The sequence below is a fragment of the Leucopleurus acutus genome (assembly GCF_964270905.1).
Source record: "Leucopleurus acutus genome assembly, chromosome: 5".
Taxonomy (NCBI): domain Eukaryota; kingdom Metazoa; phylum Chordata; class Mammalia; order Artiodactyla; family Delphinidae; genus Leucopleurus; species Leucopleurus acutus.
The window spans coordinates 96,408,192-96,428,885 of NC_139147.1; the positions used below are offsets into that span (position 1 = coordinate 96,408,192).

The following is a 20,694-nucleotide window of genomic DNA, read 5'->3' on the forward strand; positions in this document are numbered from 1 at the left end:
TTGCATACATTACAAAACTGCAAGGGGATGACTTAGGTTCTACTGGGCTCTCAATTCTTAAATTCTATGCTAAAACTTTGCTGTAAAACACTGAGATGATCACAGTTTAATACAAATAAGAAATTTCCTAAGATTATAAGAAGCTGATCGATTTTGTCTTCTCTAGCATTTGAGATACTACTGAACAAGGACAATCACAAAGAAAGGAGGGATACAGATTAAGAAGATGACATCAGGACCATGTTTTTAAATGGTTAAGGATACAGGGTTATGTTTTTAAAGAAGTATAGTTCTAGAAGAGTAGGAAATGACTATTCCTTTACCATGAATCAAGAGTTCAGAATCCTTGTTTAGCTCATAAAGCCTAAAGGCTTCTTCTAACTCCAACTGAGACGATACTGTACATGGGTCTCCTAAAAAATATAAAAAGGAAAAGTAAAGCTCACTTTTAAAATCCTCTACATATGACCAGTAAACAATTTCTACTACATAAAATCTTGAGGAAAAACAATTTCATACTTACAGAAAATACTTGACAAGGACTAAACTTGAGATATTTATTTAGACAATTCTATTCTCTGAAGTAGGTAACATAACTCCCACTCCTATTTCTACAAAATATTACATGAGGTTCACAGATACCAAACTTTAAATGTATAAAACCATTTAATTCTTGATGATGTTTACATTCAAAATATAGCAAACAGAATCTACCCTGACCACATTTTAGACTGTCAGTGCAAAAAAAGTTATAACAAAGCTATCCACTGACTATTTATAGAAACTCTGTGTCTGGATTTCTTTTTCTTTCTTTCTTTTTTTTGATTGTCACTGCAACATGATTAATGGCCAGGGGTAAGTTTTCTGTTACCTGTTTCTTCAAAAGAGGAAGTGAAAGTGGTTTCATCACCACAATATGATCAGAGGGGGTCTCTATTTAATCATTCTGTCAAATTTCTCCTTCACCGGAGAGCCTGCTTAAGAGGCTCACAGAAAACAAGCATAGCTACTCACGTCCTCTGGACTGAAGAGCAGTCCCACTTGCTTGCTTTCAAGTGTAAATGCCTAGTTTAGTAAACTTACACACAGAGAGGACAAGGAAGAAACGTCTCCCTTAGTCCACCAGCCAGTGAACTGAGTCATCCCTGGAAATCAATGGGATGGCACGTCCCCCTGTACGATGGCATTCCTCAATGAAAAAGTCATTTCGAACATAGTTGGGCCTGAGTGGGGTCCTCAACGCTGCCATTCTTTTACTCATTCTTGTGGTTTCTGGTTACACCAAGAGATGCCATCAACCCTGTCCAAACTTCAATCACTCTCAGCAGGGAACTCAGTCTACGACTTCAGAGAGAAAAGTGAGGTCATTTCCTTTCCTGTTGACTCAAAGAGATGAGTGCCTCTGTTCTTTTCTCCAACTTGGCCACTGAGTCCCTCCTTTCCTTTATCTTCTCCGGGCATTATTCCACTAGTCCTCCCCAGTTCTATCTTCATTTTTTCTTTCCTTCCACTAGCTCTTCTCAGGCAAAGGCATGTTTGAGTCTCCCTCTCAAAAACCTCTCTCCTGCCCAGGGTGCCATTCATTCTGTAGCCACAAGTCTCAAGAGTAAACTACAGACTGAAACGAGGGGGTGAGCGAGAAGAAACAGAAGAAAAAGGGACAGGGCCTTTGAATTTTGACTTCATACTTTTCTTTTGTATTTTTTAATTCATAGATTTATAATCTTTTAGACTTAATAGAAACAGCTTTTCTTCCTATCAAGAGTGAACACACATTGCTTTCTCCATGTTCCTATCTTCCAAGCATTTCTCAAAATTTTGCTATCAGGTTTTAGTCCAAACACTTCTAAAACTGCCGTATCTAACGTCATGGAAGCCGCTGCTGAAATCAATGACATGTTTTGTCTTTACTCTGGTTGACCTCGCTATACCATCGAACAAAGTTATCCACTGACTATTTACAGAAATTTTGTGTCTGGGTTTCTAAACACCATTCTCCTGGTCTACCAACTCTTTTTTTTTTTTCATTTTATTTATTTTTGGCTGTGTTGGGTCTTCAGTTGCTGCGTGGGCTTTCTTTCTCTAGTTGCGGTAAGCAGGGACTTCTCTTCGTTGTGGTGTATGGGTTTTTGCTTGCGGTGGCTTCTCTTGTTGAGGAGCATGGGCTCTAGGCGCACAGGCTTCAGTAGTCGTGGAGCGCGGGCTCAGTAGTTATGGCACGCGGGCTCTAGAGTGTGTAGGCTCAGTAGTTGTGGAGCATAGGCTTAGTTGCTCTGCAGCATGTGGGATCTCCTGGACCAGGGATCGAACTTGTGGCCCCTGCATTAGCAGGCGGAAGCTTATCCACTGTGCCGCCAGGGAAGTCCCCAACTCTTCTTTTAACTTTTTATTTTGGAAATTTTCAAACATATTACAAAATCCTGTTTCACCTGCGGACTCACTCACTTATCCTCCTCCACCATGTCATTCTGAGCAAATCCCTACAACGCTAGATAAAAATTCCTTAACATAATCATAATACCATCATAAACCTATATAAACTAACAAAAATCACTATAAAATATCCAAACATAACCATATACAAAAGAATAAAGTTGAACCTTTATCTTATATAATAAATAAAAATGAAATCAAAATGGATCACAGACCTAAAATGCAACAGCTAAAACTACAAAACTCTTGGGGGAAAACACAGGGAGAAAGCTTCACGACATTGGGTTTGGCAACAATTTCTTGGATGTGACACCAAAAACACACGTAAGAAAAAAAATAATACATTGGTCTACAACAAAATTAAAAACTTTTGTGTGGGGCTTCCCTGGTGGCGCAGTGGCTTAGAGTCCGCCTGCCAATGCAGGGGACACGGGTTCGTGCCCCGGTCCGGGAAGATCCCACATGCTGCGGAGCAGCTGGGCCCGTGAGCCATGGTCGCTGAGCCTGCGCGTCCAGAGCCTGTGCTCCTCAACGGGAGAGGCCACAACACTGAGAGGCCCGCGAACTGCAAAAAAAAAAAAAACAAAAAAAAACCTTTTGTGTGTAAAAGGACACTATCAGCACAGTGAAAAGACAACCTATTGGAGGAAATATTTGCAAATGATACATCTGATAAGGGATTAACACTCGAAATATGTAAAGAATTCCTACAACTCTACAACGACGAAAATAAATAAATGAGCAAAGGATATTTCTCCAAAGAAGATATACAAATAGCCAACAAGCACATGAAAAGAGGTTCAACACCACTAATCATCAGGAAAATGCAAATCAATGAGATACCACTTCAAACCCATAAGGTTTTGTAACACACACACAAACATTCATAGACAATAACAAGTGTTGGCAAGGATGTGGAGAAACTGGAACCCTTGTGCATTGATGGTGGGAATGTACAATGATGCAGCGACCTCAAAAAATAAAACATATAATTACCTATTATCCAGCAATTCCATTTCTGGGTATACTTCCAAAGAACTAAAAGCAGAGACTCCAACAGATATTTGTACATCCATGTTCACAGCAGCACTATTCACAACAGCCAAAAGGTAGAAGCAACCCAAGTGTCCAACAACAGATGAATGGATAAACAAAACATGGTATATACAGTTGGCCTTCCATATCTATAGGTTCTGAATCTGTGGATTCAATCAACCTCGGATCAAAAATATTTGAAAAAAAAATTCCAGAAAGTTCATAAAAAACTAAAACTAGAATTTGCCATGCACTGGCAACTATTTGCATAGCATTTACAATGTATTAGGTATTATAGGTAATCTATAGATGCTTTAAAGGATATGGAAGAATATGCATAGCTTACATGCAAATACTACACCATTTTATTTAAGGGATTTGAGCATAACCAAATTTTGGTATCCCTGGAAGGCTCTAGTACCAATCTACTGTGGACACCAAGGGATGACTGTACATACAAAAGAAGTATTATTTAGTCTTAAAAAGGAAGTTGTATATAAACAGCTCACACAACTCAATATCAAAAAAACAAATAACCCAATAAAAAAATGGGCAGAAGGGACTTCCCTGGTGGCAGTGTTAAGAATCCGCCTGCCAATGCAGGGGACACGGGTTTGAGCCCTGGTCTGGGAAGATCCCACATGCGGCGGAGCAACTAAGCCCATGTGCCACAACTACTGAGCCAGCTCTCTAGACCCCACGGGCCACAACTACTGAGCCCGTGTGCCACACCTACTGAAGCCCACACGCCTAGAGTCCACACTCCACAACAAGAGAAGCCACCCCAATAAGAAGCCCATGCACCACAAAAAGTAGGCTCCACTCGCTGCAACTAGAGAAAGCCTGCACGCAGCAATGAAGACCCAACGCAGCCAAAAGTAAATAAATTTGTATATTAAAAAAAAGTGGGGGGCTTCCCTGGTGGCACAGTGGTTGAGAGCCCGCCTGCCGATGCAGGGGACACGGGTTCGTGCCCTGGTCTGGGAGGATCCCACATGCTGCGGAGCGGCTGAGCCCGTGAGCCATGGCTGCTGGGCCTGAGCGTCCGGAGACTGTGCTCCGCAATGGGAGGGGCCACAGCAGTGAGAGACCCACGTACCGCAAAAAAAAAAGTGGGAAGAAGACCTAAACAGATGTTTCTCCAAAGAAGACATACTGTTGGCCAACAGGCACATGAAAAGATGCTCAGCATTGCTAATTATCAGGGAAGTGCAAATCAAAACTACAATGAGGTATCACCTCACACTAGTCAAAATGCCCATCATCAAAAAGTCTACAAACAATAAATGTTGGAGAGAGTGTGGAGAAAGGGGAACCCTCCTACACTGTTGGTAGGAATGTAAATTGGTGCAGCCACTATGGAAAACAGTATGGAGGGTCCTCAAAAAACTAAAAATAGTGTCATCATATGATCTAGCAATCCCACTCTTGGGCATATATCTAGAAAAGATGAAAACTCTAATTCAAAAAGATGTATGCACCCCAGTGCTCACTGCAGCACTATTCACAACAGCCAAGATATGGAAGCAACCTATGTGTCCATCAACAGAAGAATGGATAAAGAAGATGTGGTATATGTATATACAAAGGAATATTACTCAGCCACAAAAAAGAATGAAATAATGTCATTTGCAGCAACATAGATGGACGTAGAGGTTATCACACTAAGTGAAGTCAGACAGAGAAAGACAAATATATGATATCACTTACTTATGGAATCTAAAAAAATGATACAAATGAATTTATTTACAAAACAGAGACAGACTCACAGACATAGAAAACAATCTTACGGGGCTTTCCTGGTGGCGCAGTGGTTAAGAATCCACCTGCCAATGCAGGGGACACGGGTTCGACCCCTGGTCCGGGAGGATGCCACATGCCGCAGAGCAACCAAGCCTGTGCGCCACAACTACTGAAGCCCGCATGCCTGGAGCCCATGTTCTGCAACGAGAAGCCACCAAAATGAGAAGCCCCCACACGGCAACGATGAGCAGCCCCCGCTCGCCACAACTAAGGAAAGTGCGCGTGGCAATGAACACCCAACGAAGCCAAAAAAAAAAGAAAACAATCTTATGGTTACCAAAGGGGAAGGGATGGGTGAGGGATACATTAGGAGTGTGGGATTCACAGATACACACTAGTATATATAAAATAGAAAAAAAAAAAAAGGAAGCAAATTTTGACACATGCTACAACATGAATGAACCTTGAAGACACTATGGTAAGTGAAACAAGTCAGCTACTAAAGGACAAATATTGTATGATTCTACTTCAGTAAGGTACCTAGAGTAGTAAAATTCACAGAAACAAGGTAGAATGGTGGTTGCCATTTGCTGGGGGAGAGAGGAGAATGAGGATTTATTGGGTAAAGAATAACTTTATAGGGTAAAATTAATGGGTAAAGAGTTTCAGTTGGGAAGATGAGAAAGTTCTGGAGATGGATGGTGCGGATGGTTGGACTGGCTCTATCACTATATTAACTAAGAAAAAGCCACAGAGTGGTGCTGTGCCAGGTCTAGGCTTCCACCTTATAAACATCTGGCATCTTTTGCTTTTGGGAGCCCTAAGTCACCATGTAAGAAGTTCAGCTGCCTCTGAGAGTAGAAGCCCTAAGACTACACAGAGAGAGAAAGAGAATCTACTATGCTAGCATCCCAGGTGAGCCTCCACATGACTCCAGACCCGGATGCCATCCAATTGCTACTGCATGAGAGACCTCAAGGGAGACCAGCAGAGCCAAACAACTCACAGAAGTGTAAAAAGACTATAAAGTAAAAGGGTGGGTTTTTTTTAAAGCCACTAGGCTTTGAGGTGATTTGTTATGTTACAAACACCTTCCTGCCACCTTTCAAGGTGAATCTTGAAATTCTGTGTATCTTACAAGACCCAGGACAAATGCCACCTCTTCTGAAAAGCTTTACCTGAGGGGGTAATGTTTCACATTTTAAAAAAAATGCTAGATATAATCTACTCATTTTTAATAACAGCTTTATTGAGATACAATTCACACAGCATTCAATTTACCCATTTGAAGTGTACAGTTCAGTGGTCGTTAGTATATTCACAGAGCTGTGCAACTACCACCATAATCAATTTTAGAACATTTTCATAACCCCTCCTCAAAAAAAACCCTTCCAATTAGCAGTCACTCCCCATTTCCCCCCAACCTCTCCTTCCACTGTCAGACCTAGGCAACCACTGATTATTTTCAGTCTCTACAGATTTGCCTTTTCTGGACATTTCATATAAATGGAATCACACAATATGTGGTCTTTATGTCTAGATTTTTTTTGCTTAGAGTGTTTTCAAGTTCATCTAAGTTGTAGCATGTATCAGTACTTCAGTCCTTATTTATTAGTGAATAATATAGTAAATATTCCTGAACTGAAATATTTGTGCTTGAGTAATTTCTCATGATAATTTCCTAGAAATAGAAATGATTGGCTCAAAGTGTGCCCATTTAAAATTTTGACAATTATTTCAAAATTTGGAATGATAGTAACTCCAAAAAGGTTATGACATATACACTCAACCAAGTGTGTTTTTCCTAACCCTTACAGGTAATGATTAAATTTTAACTATTTTCTAATCTGATAGATGAAAACTGATGTCTTATTTTAAAATCTTTGTTTCTTTATTAGTGATCCTTGAGCTTTTTTGTCATTTATGAATTAGCTATTTGCACCTTTTTCAGTAGATGCTTCATCTATTTCTTTTTGACTTAATTATCTTATATTAGAGATAAGCAATCCTTTGTAAATGTTGCAAATATTTTTTCTCAGTTGTTATTACTTCTATATCTGTGATTATGATGTTTTTCAATATAAAGAATTAGGAAAAGTCTTTCGTCTTTACATTTCCTTTTTCAGAATTTTCCCATTTATTGTTTTTTAAAAATTTATTTATTTATTTTTGGCTGCATTGGGTCTTCGTTGCTGTGCAGGCTTTCACTAGTTGCAGCGAGCGGGGGCTACTCTTTGTTGCGGTGTGTGGGCTTCTCATTGCGGTGGCTTCTCTTGTTGCAGATCACGGGCTCTAGGCGTGCGGGCTTCAGTAGTTGTGGCATGCAGGCTCAGTAGTTGTGGGTCGTGGGCTGTACAGCGCAGGCTCGGTAGTTGTGGCAGATTGCTTAGTTGCTCTGTGACATGTGGGATCTTCCCGGACCAGGAATTGAACCCGAGTGCCCTGCATTGGTAGGCGGACTCTTTAACCACTGCACCACCAGTGGTGCACCACTGGTAGTTCCTCAAAAAGTTGAACATTTGTTACCATATGACCCAGCAATTCCACTCCTAGATATATATCCAAGAGATATGAAAACATATGTCCACACAAAAAGTTGTAACGAAATGTTCATAGAAACATTACTCATAATAGTCACAAAGTGGAAATAACAGAAATATCTATCAATTGATGAATGGATAAATAAAATGTGGTATGCATACAATGGACTATTAACCATTAAAAAAGGATTAAGTATTAATACTTTATATATCATGTCTAGATTAGGTAAATCTATAGAAACAAGAGCTAGATACGTGGTTACCTAGGTCTGGGGACAGTGGGGGAAGGAACTTGGGGGAAATAGAGAGTAACTGCTAATGAGCATGGGGTTTCTTTTTTGAGCAATGAAAATGTTGTAAAATTGATTGTGGTGACGGCTGCACACTCTCTGCACAAATATACTAAAAACCACTGAATTGTACACTTTAAATGATAAATTATATCTCAATAAAGCTATTTAAAAATATTTAGTGCAGCATTTTTATAAAAGTGAGTTCGATAACAAAGTAATATTCCAGTCCAAAAGCAAAGTCTGTCTTAACTTGCCTCAAAGAAATAAAGCAATTCTTTTATACAGACTCACTTTCTCACTTATGCAAATATCTCCCAATTTGCCACACCCATGAAAGTGTAAGTCACATAATTACACTCTATTTTGTTGTTTTTTTTTTTTTGCGGTACGCGGGCCTCTCACTGTTGAGGCCTCTTCCGTTGCGGAGCACAGGCTCCAGACGTGCAGGCTCAGCGGCCATGGTTCACGGGCCTAGCCGCTCCGCAGCATGTGGGATCTTCCCGGACCAGGGCACGAACCCGTGTCCCCTGCATTGGCAGGCGGACTCTCAACCACTGCGCCACCAGGGAAGCCCACACTCTATTTTTTGACATAGGTTTTAAAAAATAACTTTCGCTTCTATAGAGGTATATTTAAGTGCAGGCCAAAGTTTAAAAACAGAAAAGCAACATAAAAAAGAATAATGAAAATTTCACATTTCAATAAGTGTGCAAATTACTCTTCCAGTTAGAAAAATAAGCCAGCTTAAAAAAAAAGAAAAACAAGCCAGTTGACTAAATTAATTCCAAAGAATGAAACAGTCAAAGAATTCTAGGAACAGAATGAATCTGAAATATAATGAATGCTTCATTTCTAATTTTCCAGGTGAGGGACCTGAGTCCATGCTGGCAAATACATTTAAGCTCACCTCAGATTGCTTTCTAAACAATGAGAAATATTATATCATTCTCTCTCTCTTTCTCTCTCTCTCTCTATATATATATATCTCACACATGAATGATACCAATGAATGCCTTATAAGCATCTTGATTTTTAAAAAATTTAAACACTAAATCCAATTTTCTCTAGACTCACTAGCTGCTTGCAATGTCCTAATGGCCTATTTCTACAAAAATTTCCAAAGAAACTTACAAGATTGAACCAAATTCAACACCCAGCAATTATGCCTTCCACAGTTCGAGTGGCTTCTGCAGTTAGGATGATTTTACTGCAGTAGTATGAATTAAAAAATCCCAAACCTTAACCACCTCACTTTCTCAGCAACCTCACGTAAACCACTTCTTTAAGATGGCCCCTGATTTCCTTATTTGCAGAAAAAAGAAGAGATGAGACAAAAATTGAGTAAATGCTATCTGTAAAGGACTGGGAGTATCTTAACAAAAAGGAACTTCAGGGACTTCCCTTGTGGTCCAGTGGTAAGACTCAGTACTCCCAATGCAGGGGGTCCGAGTTCAATTCCTGGTCAGGGAGCTAGATCCCGCATGCATGCCGCAACTAAGAAGCCCACCTGCCACAACTAAGAGTCCACATGCTGCGACTAAGAAGTCCACATGCCACAACTAAGAAGTCCGCATGGGACTTCTCTGGTGGTCCACTGGTAAAGAATCTGCCTTACAATGCAGGGGACGCGGGTTCGATCCCTGGTCAGGGAACTAAGATCCCACATGCCGCGGGGCAACTGAGCCTGCATGCCACAACTACTGAGCTCGCACGCCTCAACTAGGGCCCGTGTGCCACAGACTACAGAGCCCATGCATCCTGGAGCTCATGCGCCACAACTAGAGAGAGAAAACCTGCATGCCACAACTAGAGAGAAGCCCATGCACCACCATGAAGAGCCTGTGCACCACAACGGAAGATCCCGTATGCCGCAACTAAGACCTGACGCAGCCAAAAATAAATAATAAATAAATCTTTAAGAAAAAAAAGTCTGCATGCCACAACTAAAGATCCCTCATGCTGCAACTAAGACCCGGCACAGCCTAAATAAATAAATAAATAAAACAGGAAAACAAAAAAGGAACTTCAGAAGTAAACACAAAACAACACAAAGGAAACATTCAAAGTACATATAAAATGAACAACTAAATTAAGAAAAGATCATTAAAAAGATTACAAGTCTCTATGAAAAATAAACACAATTCTGCATCAGGATGATAGGATTATGGATGCAGTTTTTGAAGTTTTCTTTATAACTTTAAAAATTGACTTAGGGCTTCCCTGGTGGCGCAGTGGTTGGGAGTCCGCCTGCTGATGCAGGGGACGCGGGTTCATGTCCCGACCCGGGAGGATCCCACATGCCGCAGAGCGGCTGGGCCCGTGGGCCATGGCCGCTGGGCCTGCGCGTCTGGAGCCTGTGCTCCGCAACAGGAGAGGCCACAACAGTGAGAGGCCCGCGTACCGCAAAAAAAAAATTGACTTAATATTAAATTCTTAACTGGCATATACAAGATATCAAAGGTCTAGAAAAGCCTTTAAGGAGTTGTGTGCTGGAGAAAAATGTTGTATTCTCAACTCATATCAACCTAATTAGATAGTACATGCTCCTGGAGCAAAGGGAAAAACAGCCAGACATTACAAGCTGTATATCACCTAGATAAATGTCATATAAAATAAATTACATTCTTAGGAAATGCCTGAGTCAGGACTTTAAAAAGGAGCATCAAAAATCTCCCAAAGAGGTGTCCTGCAGTACTTTACATACAGGTTCTCTCCCAGGCTCCAGATCCCATCACAATTTTCTCCTATGTTAAAACAAGGGCTATATTACCTACATTGCAAAGAGAATGGCAAAGCTAAAGAGCATATATTTAAAGTCACTCATAGTATGCTTGGTTCATTATAGGTGTGGCTTTTAATACTGCACTTTGATTGAAAGCCATGAGTGGAATTAGCCAGTGTTAAAAGTATTGTAATAACCATATTTTAAAAAATCAATTTTTCTCTTTTGCTAGATATTGTCCTTTTGCCAGGCCAGCATCTGCTTGCTCTTGGTTGAAACCTAAGTTAGGTCAAGTATCTGCTTTCAGTATGTACCTAGAGATTGATGCTTTTGAAAAACTACAAGGAAGTGTGAAAGTAAAGTTAATCACTGACATTGCGTATACTCACATCTGTTTTGTTTTCATTGGACTGAATGTCTTTGGTTCAGGTATTACCTTTTCAGGCCAACTGCTTAATGCCTGATAAAGCAGGACACATAACTCAGAAGCAGAACATTCCATGTAGAGTCATCATGAAACAAAAATGAGACAGAAAGCTATGTTTCAAAGCCCACTCAATTACTAAAGTCCAAATTCATATCCTAAAAAAGGCATACACCCAGAGTGAGATCTGCTCAGTTCAACGAATTTAAAGGTAATGAAATCTGTATATTAACCAGCAGGCCTGCTCTTTTTTCAATGCATTTACATTTTCTTTTCACCTATAAAAACAAAGAAATTAGAGCGGTGGCCCTCAAGGCATTTGGTAAATATGCAAGATCCAATTATTTATGAGATAACTTCACAAGGTGCTGAACATGACACACATATATAACACTAGTTATATTAGGTACTTTAGCATATGGCTGAATTCAGTGCCCCACATTTGAAAGAATCAACACAGCCTGAAACCAAAGTTGTCAATGTTTAATATTTGCCTGAGATAGCACCTTCCTGAAAGATGATAGATAGATGATAGATCTTCCTGATCTTTGAGCCTGCCACAGATTTATAGATTCACTCTCTGCTCCCACCAAGACCTTCCTACTGCCACCCTGCCTCTGAATACTGGGTTCAAGACACTGTATGCTACTTCTGAAAGACACAGCACTCCCTAAAGGGTTGCATTGCTTAAAAGGCAGATTTGCAAAAATTTTCCAAGAATAATATGGTATTTAGGTGGTCATCCTTTCAATATTAGGCCCCATAACAGATAGTAATAGATTTCTGGCTTCTTGCTTCCTTTTTCTGGGAGGTGGAAATCAGTGGTTACAGAAGCATGTGCTATCCTATCAAGCTGCTCATCCTCAACTTCCACTTTTGGAGAAGATAAACTAACAGAAACTGGATTTAACCCTCCTCCTAAAACAACAGAAAAACTAGACAACATAAATGAAAAAAAAATGGTTCAAGATATTGGAAATCAAGCAATGAAGGATCAACTGTTTCCAAGTAACTTAAATGGTTATTTAAGTTACTATTTTTGAGCATCCCAGAACAAAGCTCAAAAATATCTACACAAATACAAATATATTCAACATCCAATAAGGCAAACGTCAAAATGTCCAGAATCCAATCAACTATAAGCAGGCACGTGAAGAAGCAGGAAAAGATGACCCATAACAGGAGAAAGATCAATCAATTGAAATTGACCCCAAACTGACACCAATATAAGAACTTGTAAACATGGACATTAAAAGAGTTATAATTATATCCAATATGTGCAGAAGCTATGGGTATTGAGCATGTTAAGTAAACATGGAAGATATTTTAAAAGACCCAGATTTAATGTCTAGAAATAATGCTACAATTTCTGAAGTGAAAAATGCTCTAGAGGGAATTCATGGCAGATTAGACATTGCAGGAGAAAAGATTAGTGAACTTGAAAACATAGCTATAAAACTATACAAAATGAAATGCAGAGGAAAAGACTGAAAAAGGAAAAAAATAAAAGAACAGAGAGTTAGTGAGCTTTATGACAAGTTTGAGAAGCCTAATATACATGTAACTAGAATCCCTGAAAGAGGAATCTGGTGACAGAAAACAATATTTGAAGAGATAATGGCCAAAATTTTTCCAAATTTGATGAAAACTATGAACCCACGGATCCAAGTAGACCAACAAATCTCAAGACAAGAAACATGGAGAAAACTGAACTAAGGTCCATCATTATCAAATTGCTTTATCCAGTGATAAAGAGAAAAATCTTAAAAGCAGCCAAAGAGACACATTACATAAGAGAAACAAAGGTAAAGATGACAGCAGATTCTGCATCAGAAACAATGCAGTACAAAACAGTGTACTGAATGAAAAAAAATTATCAACCTATAATTATTTACCCAGCAAAATTATCTTTGAAAAACAAAGATGACCTCAGGAATTCCCTGGCAGTCCAGTGGTTAGGACTCCATGCTCTCATTGCCCTGGGCCTGATTTCAATCCCTGGTTGGGGAACTAAGTAAGATCCCACAAGCCGTGCGGTGTGGCCAAAAAAAACCAAAACCAAAAACAAACCAAAAAAAAAAAAAGCAAAAAAACAAAGGTGACCTAGAGGCAAATTCATAGAGACAGAAAGGTAAATTCATAGAGAGAGAAAGTGTAAGTGAGGTTACCAGGAGCTGGAGGAGTGGGAATGGAGCTGGAGGAGCTGGAGGAGGGGAGTTATTGTTTGATGGGTATAGAGTTTTTGTTTGAGATGATAAAAAGTTCTGGAAATGGGTAGTGAGGATGGTTGCATGACATTCTGAAAGTGCTTAAATGTCACTGAATTGTACACTTTAAAAAGGTTAAAATGGGGACTTCCCTGGTGGCGCAGTGGATAAGATTCTGCACTCCCAATGCAGGGGGCCTGGGTTCGATCCCTTGTTGGGAACCAGATCCCGCATGCATGCCACAACTAAGAGTTCGCATGCTGCAACTAAGAAGCCCACGTGCCACAACTAAGGAGCCCGCAAGCCATAACTAAGGAGCCCATGAGCCACAACTATGGAGCCTGCCTGCCGCAACTAAGACTGCACACAGCAAATAAATAAATAATTTTTTTAAAAAAAAAGGTTAAAATGGTAAAATTCTGTGTTATGTATGGTTTATGACAATTTTTTTAAAAAAGAATTTTAAAAAAGGAATATACTAGTTCTCCATCTACATAAGGCCCAGTAAAAAAAAAAAAAAAGAAATGGGAAGTTTCAAAATATGTGCTGAATAATGCCACTGATATAAATTTAAAAGCACATAAAGGGAATTCCCTAGCAGTCCAGTGGTTAGGACTCAGTGCTTTCACTGCAGTGGGCCCAGGGTTCAATCCCTGGTCAGGGAACTAAAATCCCTCAACCCACATAGCATGGCCAAAAAACTAAAATAAAATAAATAAAAGCACATAAAAACACTATACTTTGTCATGTATACATATAAAAAGTGACAGATTAGTGGTTGCTTAGGGGTTGAGGGATAGGAGTGCGAAGATACTTTAGACTATAAACTTATTCTATGGTAGTAGTTGGCTCTTACAGAGGGAAGGAAGACAATGCAATTGGAGACGGGGTTGCCAACAAGAAGGACAGAACTTCGCAGAGACCAGAGCATGTTTGACAGCATGTCTGAGAGCCCTGGTGCCCTGCTGGACTCCTATGGTCTCTCTTGCTTCACCTCTCAACAAATCCCCACCTCACCACTGCAAGGCGTTTCTCCCAGTTGGGCCCCAGTCTGATCCTTTTGCCTTTCAGGCATCACCACAGCCTGATATATAAATGGTAGCAGCCAGAATTTACTAGGTAGAATGTCTGGGGCATGGTGCTGGGGCAGAGGCCAGAGCTAAGAGAAGTGCTTGGGGACTTCTTAAAGTTAGCTATCTTCTCGTGGGGTCCTCTACCCCCTGGGAGTACAGGAAGACTTTCCAGGGACTACCAGGCATAGTTTTTTAAAGGTATCCATTTCCTCAACTTCCATATAAACTCCTTTCTAAAAACCATCTGCCTGAGAACATGCCTGGAGTGCAGTACCCCATCTCATCTCCTCAAATTTTTCTTTTCCTGTTTCACTAAAAAAAAAAAGCATATATACCTACCATATGATCCAGCCATTCCACCTCTAAGTATTTACCCAAGACAAAAGGAAATATATATTGATAAAAAGAGTTGTATGCGGTTGCCACAGCACCTTTATTTATAATAGCCCCAAACTAGAAACAAACTCAATGTCCATCAACAGATGAACAGATAAACAAATTGTGGTACATCCACATGATGGAATACCACTCAGCAAAAAAAAAAAAAAAAAAAAAAAAGAACTACTGATACACACAAAACATGTATCAATAATTATGCTGAGTGAAAGAAGCCAGAACAAAAATGCAAACTAACCTATAGGGACAGAAAGCAGATCAGTAGTTGCCTGGAATAGAGGAGCAGGAGTGAGGAATTGCAAAGCAGACGGAAACATTAAGGGGTAATAGATATGTTCTCTACCTTGCTTGTGGTGATGGTTTCCTGGGTGTCAAACTTCATCAAATAGTATACTTACAATATGCACAGTTTATTGTATGTTAATTATACCTCAGTAAAGCTATTTTTAGAGGAGAAGTAAAGATACGGAAAAGCTAAAACAATTCATTACCAGCAAACCTCCACTACAGAAATGTTAGAGGAAGTTCTCCAAGCAGAAGGAAAATACCAGTTACAAAACAAGATCTGCTCAGAGGTACTCGGATTTTCTTTCTTATTGATGTTGATTTTCATTTTTGAATTTTCAGGTTTGGAGCCACAACACTGCTATCTAAATAACTGAAGTTACACTGAATATACATTCAGTCCAAAAGTTTTCACTCACTGTTTTTTCTGACACGATTACCGCTATCAGTGCATAGTGCTGGGGATTAAAAAAAAGTATGAAGAATGATTTACTATTTTAGTTCTTAACATACCAGCTAAAATTACACCAGACTGAAGATGTTTGGAAAACATCACATCAGAGAAATATGTTTCTTGCCATCCTAAGTATGGTTTTATTGCATCTTGGCACTCTATGTTTCCCCCCATGATCAAATCAGATTTATAATGCAAGTCAGGAAGAAGCTTAACCTCCCAGAATCCAGAAACACTCCATGCTCTTTATGTCAAAGGAAGTTTATACTCATTTGAAATTTCCATGAAACTCACCTACTAGAGTCAACAGGACATGAATTAAAGTACTATATCCAAATAATACCCTCTCCCACTCTGCAAGTCACCTACATTTTCAACTGTTTCCCTCACATAGTCCTTTACAGGGTGTAAAAAAAAAAAGGAATTCACAAGTGCTATTGGTAAAAGTATAACAAGGGGTACAATATTTTTGGAGGTCAATTTGGTACCACCTATCATCAAGGACACATTCCATTGCAGGGAATTTACAAATAATATAGTACAAGTGTCCCCAAAATACATGCACAAAGATATTCCCTGCACCAGTATTTTTGACAAACTGCAAACTATCCAAATATCTATCAAAAGGGGATTAATTAAATAAGTTATGGTACAACATTGTTATATAATATTACATAGCCTTTAAGAGGAATGAGATAAATCTACATGCACTGATATGGGGAATATCCTGGTGGTCCAGTGGTTAGGACTCCGTGCTCTCACTGCTGAGGGCCTGGGTTCAATCCATGGTCGGGGAACTAAGATCCCACAAGCCACATGGCGTGGCCAAAAAAAAAAAAAAAAAAACCACGGATATGACAAGCTATCTACAAGATGGTAAGGGAAAAAACAGGTTAAATAACAGCTTGTATAATTTTAGTCTATTTGTAAGACAGAAAAAAATTGTTACCCTATCCCTTCTAGTTGTATATTCACAGAAAGAGATACCATAAATTCGTTCATAGCAGCTATTTCTGGGGGTCTGAAGATCTCCAGAGACACTTTTTCCTTCAAAAAAATCAATATTTTTGTTAAAAAGCATGCATTATTCTCAATAAAAACTTTAACAAGAAACAAAATATCCAAAGGCTAGTGACAGAAATTACTAGTGTCTAGTAAAAGAGAAGTGACACAGTTAAATTTAAACCGGGTATTCAGACCCTGAATAAATTAGAATTTATAGAATTAGAAATTTAGAAAATACTCAATATTAGATGTAATATTTTTAAAGCACATCCTTAAGGAAAAACAATCACTCTTATATAGGGAACTAAAAACTCACATTTATCATGCCCTGCCCCACACTCTCACTGCATATGAGAACCAGCATATGATTGTTACAAAATACTATTCATTCTAAAATGTTTAGTTAGATTAAGCAAACCAGTTTTTCCACATGCACATCAAAACAAATCAGTAAAACTAGTTTTGAACACAAAGAAGAAGAATGGTTGTCATAAATCTGTGTAAAGAAATGAAGTATGATCTTTATTTGCTCTGATATAAAATCCCACAATTAAATGTTTAGCTTCTAGAACAATGTTTCTCATAAACCAGAGAAATCAAATTATAGTCCTGTCTTCCACTGATCCTAGAGAAAATTTCTTCTCCATGTAAGCATGCCCCAATGCCTACATGGCTAAAAATAAAGATGAAAAATTACAACTGAAAAATAATTGCAAGGAACTCAAAAATAATTACTACTGGCTCTGTAAGCCTAAAATTAAGAAAAGACTGGTATCAGAATTCACCAGTGTAAAAAGGATCACATGGGAATCAACAGACCTTAATGAAAAGTTTAACCTTTACTTGAATGAGGCAAAGGCTACAGTTTTATAGTTTCCCCAGAAAATTAGGACACTTAATAGCTATTTAGAGAGAAAGAACTATGAGTTACACCTTTTTCACTTCACAGTTATGCCCGTTAATTGTGTGGTATTTCTGGACAACAATTTTATCAACTGTATCATGATCATCAAAAGCTACAAAAGCAAATCCTCTTTTCTCCACTCTGCCTGTCTTCCATGGTTGAAAGACCAACTTCTATGGTTTCAATCCTGCCATACTTTTCAAAGTAGTCTCTCATATTCTTCTGTATCTTCTTTAATACCACCAACAAAAAGTTTCTTCACTTTCGGAAGGGCAGCAGGCTTTACAGAATCCTCTCTAGAAACAGCTCTCTTTGGTTCCACCAAACACCCATCAACCTCGGTGGTCCTGCACTCACTGCTGCATCCACCTCTTCAACGCTAGAGTAAGTCACAAAACTAGAGGTCCTGGGAAGTTTTGTTTGGCGGTCTCTCATCACTGCACAATCCGTAAGTGTGCCCCATTTCTCAAAATGTTCTCTTAAACTGTAATCTGTAGTTTCAACGTTCAGACCTCCAATAAACAGTTTTCTCAACAGCGCTGGTTCCTTTGGATCATGGCCCTCCTCCTGGTGGCAGCAGGCTGGGAGTGACCTGGGGGTGGTTTTACCTCCATTTTGAGACCAGACTCACCTCTTCCAACTCCAGTTCAATATGGGACCGCCAGAACGAGGCCTCCTCATACTTTCAATTTAGTGAATTACTGCTCTTCCCCGCACACCATGTTCTTCATACCTCTGTGCCTTTTTATATATTATTCTTTCTTTCTGGTTCTCCCCTCACCTACTCCACTTCAAAAACTTATACTCTGTTATACGGTTAGTTCAAACTTTGCAAATATTTCAGGCATATGCGGATGCTCCTCTTTCTTTTGTATTCTGAGGCCCCTATACGTTTAGGTTCAACTGTCACATTTGTTCTTCACATGTCCATCTCCCTGTGGAGTTTGAGGATAGAAAGTATCTATCCTCAACACACACATATTCAATAAATGTTTTCTGAATCAAGTTTTTGCCACCACCTTTGAAGTAATGGTTGTCACAATCACTTTTACACTTTTTCTAAAACATTTTCTTAAAGATATTTGCTGTAAAGTACTGTCAAATTATTGAAAGTAATCTCTTAAAATATAAGGCAACATATATTCAAAATTAAACTAAAATGTAACACTATTTAATGAGATGTTTACCTTATTGCTGGAAAAAAGTCACATTAATTTCACTATATTTAAGGGTAAAAAGGTATTTGGTAAGGTAAAAAAGGTAAAAAGGGTATTTGATACTCAAATACCTGAAGGAAAATAAGAATGGCATCAAATTTCTAATATACCTTTCCCTCCTTAAGTTAATTAGGACTTTTATTACGTTTTAAAAACAGGGCTTCCCTGGTGGCACAGTGGTGGAGAATCCGCCTGCCAATGCAGGGGGTACAGGTTCGAGCCCTAGTCCGGGAAGATCCCACATGCCATGGAGCAACCTGTGCCACAACTACTGAGCCTGCACTCTAGAGCCCGCGAGCCACAACTACTGAGCCCACGTACCAGAACTACTGAAGCCCGCATGCCTAGAGCCTGTGCTCTGCAACGAGAGAAGCCACTGCAGTGAGAAGCCTGCGCACCACAACAAAGGGTAGCCCCCGCTCACCTCAACTAGAGAAAGCCTGCGTGCAGCAACAAAGGCCCAATGCAGCCAAAAATAAATTAATTAATTAATTTTAAAAAAAAGACAAAATGGTACCTTAAATCAAAAGCTTTTGACAAAATTCAACACCCATTTATGATAAAAGCCCTCCAGAAAGTGGGCACAGAGGGAACCTCCCTCAACATAATAAAGGCCATATATGACAAACCCACAGGAAACATCATTCACAATAGTGAAAAACTGAAAGTGTTTCCTCTAAGATCAGGAACAAGAGAAGGATATCCACTCTTGCCACTATTATTCAACATAGTTTTGGAAGTCCTAGCCATGGCAATCAGAGGAGAAAAAGAAATAAAAGGAATCCAAACTGGAAAAGAAGTAAAACTGTCACTGCTTGCAGATGACATGATACTATACATAGAGAATCCTAAAGATGCCACCAGAAAACTACTAGAGCTAATCAATGAATTTGGTAAAGTTGCATGACATAAAATTAATGCACAGAAATCTCTTGCATTCCTATACACTAACAATGAAAGATCAGAAAGAGAAATTAAGGAAACAATCCCATTCACCATTGCAACAAAAAGAATAAAATGCCTAGGAATAAACCTACCTAAGGAGGTAAAAGACTTGTACTCAGAAAACTATAAGACACTGATGAAAGAAATCAAAGATGACACAAACTGATGGAGAGATATACCATGTTCTTGGATTGGAAGAATCAACATTGTGAAAATGACTATACTACCCAAAGAAATCTACAGATTCAATGCAATCCCTAGTGGCATTTTTTTACAGACATAGAACAAAAAAATCTTAAAATTTGTATGACGACACAAAAGACCCCGAATACCCAATGTAATCTTGAGGGAAAAAAACAGAGCTGGAGGAATCAGACTCCCTGACTTCAGACTATACTACAAAGCTACAGTAATCAAGACAATATGGTACTGGCACAAAAACAGAAATATAGATCAATGGAACAGAATAGAAATAAACCCATGCACTTATGGTCAACTAATCTATGACAAAGAAGGCAAGGATATGCAATGGAGAAAAGACAGCCTCTTCAATAAGTGGTGTTGGGAACACTGGGCAGCTACATGTAAAAGAATGAAATTAGAACACTCCCTAACAGCATACACTAAAATGAACTCAAATAGTTTAAAGACCTAAATGTAAGACTGGACACTATAAAACTCTTAGAGGAAAACATAGGAAGAACACTCTTTGACATAAATCACAGCAAGATCTTTTTTGACCCACCTCCTAGAGTAATGCAAATAAAAACAAAAATAAACAAATGAGACCTAATGAAACTTAAAAGCTTTGCACAGCAAAGGAAACTATAAACAAGAAGAAAAGACAACTCTCAGAATGGGAGAAAATATTTGCAAATGAATCAATGGACAATGGATTAATCTCCAAAATATATATACAGCTCATGCAGCTCAATATTAAAAAAACAAGCAACCCAATCCAAAAATGGGCAGAAGACCTAAATAGACATTTCTCCAAAGAAGACATACAGATGGCCAA

General features: G+C 39.0%; 1 protein-coding gene across 1 annotated transcript in view; it reads right to left on the bottom strand.

Annotated features, from left to right (window-relative positions):
• The window catches only part of PRKCI (protein kinase C iota), a 78,200-nt gene that overhangs the window by 41,462 nt on the left and 16,044 nt on the right, over positions 1-20,694 (bottom strand). Inside the window, exon 3 of the mRNA XM_082840061.1 lies at positions 324-413. Coding sequence (XP_082696187.1) covers positions 324-413 — 90 coding nt within the window. The remainder of the gene's footprint in view (positions 1-323; positions 414-20,694) is intronic.